The 4115-nt window shown below is 37.3% G+C and overlaps 1 protein-coding gene across 1 annotated transcript; it reads right to left on the bottom strand.

The window, feature by feature from the left end:
• Positions 1 to 238: 238 nt before the first annotated feature.
• LOC131003346 (omega-3 fatty acid desaturase, chloroplastic-like) lies at positions 239 to 3535 on the bottom strand. Its single transcript, XM_057929867.1, is given in 10 exon segments — positions 239 to 712; positions 715 to 787; positions 877 to 1014; positions 1487 to 1567; positions 1723 to 1908; positions 2003 to 2095; positions 2182 to 2248; positions 2570 to 2659; positions 2760 to 2996; positions 2998 to 3535. Coding segments are annotated over 10 exon segments (1290 nt in total). The 5' UTR covers positions 3216 to 3535; the 3' UTR covers positions 239 to 605.
• Positions 3536 to 4115: the final 580 nt, after the last annotated feature.

Raw genomic sequence — 4115 nt, forward strand, 5'->3', positions numbered from 1 at the left:
TATAGTATAATATTTTTTAAATTTTATGTTTAAATAACAAAATTCGTCCAAAATTGAGATATTTACATTCCAATAACCCAATTTAAAAGGTTTGTGGGAGTTTGATTGGGCCAAGTTTGATTGAGCCTGCAAACCTCAAAGTTGGATAAATAAAATTCGAACCCAACTCGATAAAAAGCGAATCAAACTTAAGCTTAGAATTGGAATTACGAACCACAACTCGATTACATCCTAGAAATGAATTAGAAGTAGTACTTATGATATCTGTAATATATGTAATTCCATCACATGTACAATGTTGAATGCCATAACAGTCCACTGCAGAAAAAATATCATGTGCAAGAACAAGAAGTCCCCAGAAAGAAGATTAAAGAATAATAAATAAATAAAAGAAAAGAGTTCCGATTCTTGGACAAATATATACTTATATGGGTTGCTCCATCAAAGTAAAGAAGCAAAAAAATCAATTGTGTTTGCCAAAAAAACAAAACCCTCTCTGTTCCAAAGGTCAGAATGTGAGGCAGTATGAGCTCAGACCAGTGTAATCACTAACAGCTAAAAAGAATTAGCAGCTGTAAAAGAATCTATAAAATTTTCATCACAGTTTAAGATTTTTGACCTCCATTGAGTTGAGGATCTGTCTGATAATAGACGACGTCGCCAGTGTCACTCACGTAGTGATCCTTCTTCATGCTTCTCACAAGGTCTCCCACAAGTGGAATGGCAGAGGGCCTGACTTCTTCGGCTCCCTGTAGTATTTGCCTAAAACCCCCTTAGTTGCTTCAGTCTGCATTTCAAGAGTAGCCCAAAATCACGAGTCGAAAACACGTGAAACAAACTCAACTGTCCGAGGCAAAGTTATGTTTACAAACTTACAGCTTCTACTAAGTTGTAGTGTGGGATTTGGGGGAAGAGATGGTGTATGACATGTGTTCCTATGTCGTGATGGATGTTGTTGATCAGCCCGTAGTCACGGTCAAGTGTCGTAAGCCCGCCTCTCAGATAACTCCATTCCTGTTTTATCCAAGAAAGTATGGAAATTATATAATTAAACTACAAGTACAAGTTGAGTGAATATTAATGGTATTTCTTGGTTGATCATTTCAACAATAGACCTCTTTGTTTTTTTTTCTCTTCTTGGAATGTACATATTAGGGTGCGTTGCGTTCTCTTTGATGGAAAAGGTAGAAAATACATATTTTAACCCTTTTCCCACTGTTTTCACATGTTCTGTAGGGTGAATACTTTCTACCATTTTCACTCCAATTCATGATGATATTCATTCGTATCGGTGTGATAATATTTGTCCATCTAAAATGTAGGGAAAAGGTGGAATAAACTTTTCTTTTCACCCTAGAGAACATGAGATAAAAAAAAATGGGAACCGCTAAAATGTAGTATAAAATTTTCTCATATTTCTTATCTATCATTGTCTTATGATAAATTTGCAACAAAAAAGAGCATATCCTTATAAGATAGGTTCTACCTTTCCACGGTACCAAGGGAGCTTATCTTCGTGCCCGTGATGATGCAAATAAGTCACGAGATCAAGCCACGCTACGAAACCCTGCAACATAAGTCAAATTCCAAGTTTTACCAACAAGTCCAAGATAGGTATATTCCACGAAAGACAATTTGTGGCCAAGTTATACTAAGACATCGTTGAAATCTTAGACAACAAGAAGAAACTAGTTAAACGATCATCAGATTCAAATGACTGACCAAGTAAGGAACACCGTATAGTTTGAGAAGCTGGACCGGACCCATAACAAAAGATAGTCCTACAAGCAAAGCAGCCATTGCAGTCCAACAAACTGTTGACGTGATAACATCTTTCCTCTCATTTGGCACAAACAAACCACTGTCTGGGTGGTAATGAGAGCCTTTCTTCCCAGGACTTCGTGCCCACTACAATCACACCATAAAAATTTATTCTGGGGAACGTGTTTATTGAAAAAATCCGCACAGAAAACTGTGCCATATTGAAGAGTAAGCAGCTCACCAGATAAATAGGATATGCCAACATAGGGAAAGGCAATGTGAACCTCAATTTCTTGGTCATACTGTCCAAGCTATTGTAAATCTTCTCAGGTAGCTGCAATTAATATATGGATTCTGGATTGTGAAACATAGCCTTTTTACCAATTAATCGAGGTTTTTGAATCGACAGAAATGACTTACAGGGTGCCAAGATTCATCATTCTCAACATGTCCATGGTTCTGATGATGAGTTCTATGACTAATTCTCCTACATCAATCAACAACCAACATGGTATTAAATAGAGTAATGCTAGCTTCATTTTAGTTGCTAATAGGGCGTTTACTTTGAGTTATAGGATAGATTTATAAAAATAATCCAAACCAATCTACCATTTACTTTCATGGATTGATTAATTTCAAACTTGCATCACCATTTTATTCTTCAAATACTCAATCAAATTTTCAATTTATCCTATCACTCGAAGTATACGTCCCCTAAAGATAAACATTATCAGTGCAATGATAAAAACACACATGCACATACAGATATATCAAATATTAGACATAAAAAGAGGAAGTGATAACATACCATCCATGGTAGGGCACCAAGATTGAAGAGTGAAGAAAATGGCCAAACACACTATTCAACTTGGGATTGTTTGAAAAGCTTCCATGGCCACTGCATCACATGAATCAACGCCATCAAAATCAAATCTTTAACACATAACTCCCACCAAAAAGAAAAAAGAATCAAATTTTCTTTTGCATAGAAACATTACCAGTCATGACCGAGAACAAAGAGAGCCCAGAACATGGTGCTCTGAGCAAACCAGTACAAAGGCCAAAGAAGCCAATTGTTGAAATAGGCGGCGGCCGCAGCCATCCCAAAAACAGCCACCACATCCCTCACCACAAAGCTCACAGACCTCCAAGGGTCCTTCACCCAACAATGCTTGGGAATCGCCGCCTTTATATCAGACAACTTAAACGGAGGCGGCGCCGCCGGGTCGAATTCCACTCTCTTCTTCCACCGGCTGAATCCTCAATGGCACACTCACTCTCAAACCCCAATTCCGTTCCTTACTAATCCCACTCGATAAGGAGGATGAAGAACCAAACTGATTAGTTCTTGAAATTCTCAAATTATAGCTAGAGAAAGAGTGACCATTTGTTGGTTTGGGATAGATTCTTGGAAGCGGCTTCAACCCACATTCTGATATAACAAAGCTCGCCATTAGGGAGAGAGGCAGAGAGAGCCCAGCACAGAATCGTATCAAGATTTCACCTTTTTAAGAAGTTCTCTCTCTCTCTCTCTCTCAAGAAACTTGTGGACTTGAGGGCTCGGCAGAGTAAGTATTGTTTGTATATGTAAGTGGCAGAGCGCAAGTTGATTAAAGTTAAGAGGTAGATGATAAAAGGGTTCCTCTCCTCTCCTCTCACCTACGCAAGTTGTGTTGTGAGCCCTTTTGGGAGGAGAGGGGTAGAGATTGTTGATATATATATATACAGAGGCACAGCCATCGCATCTCCTCTTCTCTCCTCTCTTTCTTCTCTATTTCCCATTACACGGCCGAATTGGAATTGTATATAACGTCATTTTTAAGCCTTGTTTTTCCGTCCATTTTATTTAGGTTTTTCAGCGCGTGAGTCTCTCTCTCTTCAGTCAATTAGTCATCATGGGTCGGTGTGTCTTCGATTTGCCCCCGACTTAGGGAGGTCTTCACTTTGTTTTAACACGTAAATTAAATTGGGGCTCAAGAAAAAAAACACGTAAATTAAATTGTACCAGTTTCATTTATTTTAATTACGATTTCAAACTACGGTTTGATTATTTTTAGTAAAAAGTAAATATCATTTTTTAGCTCATCATTTAGACGTTTTCTCAAAATATCTCATCATAAGCATAATAATTATAAAACAATATCCATTATTTCATTTTTTTTCTTATTTATGGCCCATAAAAAAATTTGGGAGATCGGTATTTGACATGCTTCGGCCAAATGCTATGTCATTAGTACAAATCAACATTAAAAAATAAAAGAAAAAACAACAAATACAAAGAAGAAGTAAAAAATAAAAGGAAAATAATGACTAAGCAAAATAAACACTAAGGGGGGTGTATTAGTTGTGGAGTT

Source organism: Salvia miltiorrhiza, unplaced genomic scaffold (genome assembly GCF_028751815.1).
Source record: "Salvia miltiorrhiza cultivar Shanhuang (shh) unplaced genomic scaffold, IMPLAD_Smil_shh original_scaffold_196, whole genome shotgun sequence".
Classification (NCBI taxonomy): Eukaryota; Viridiplantae; Streptophyta; class Magnoliopsida; order Lamiales; family Lamiaceae; genus Salvia; species Salvia miltiorrhiza.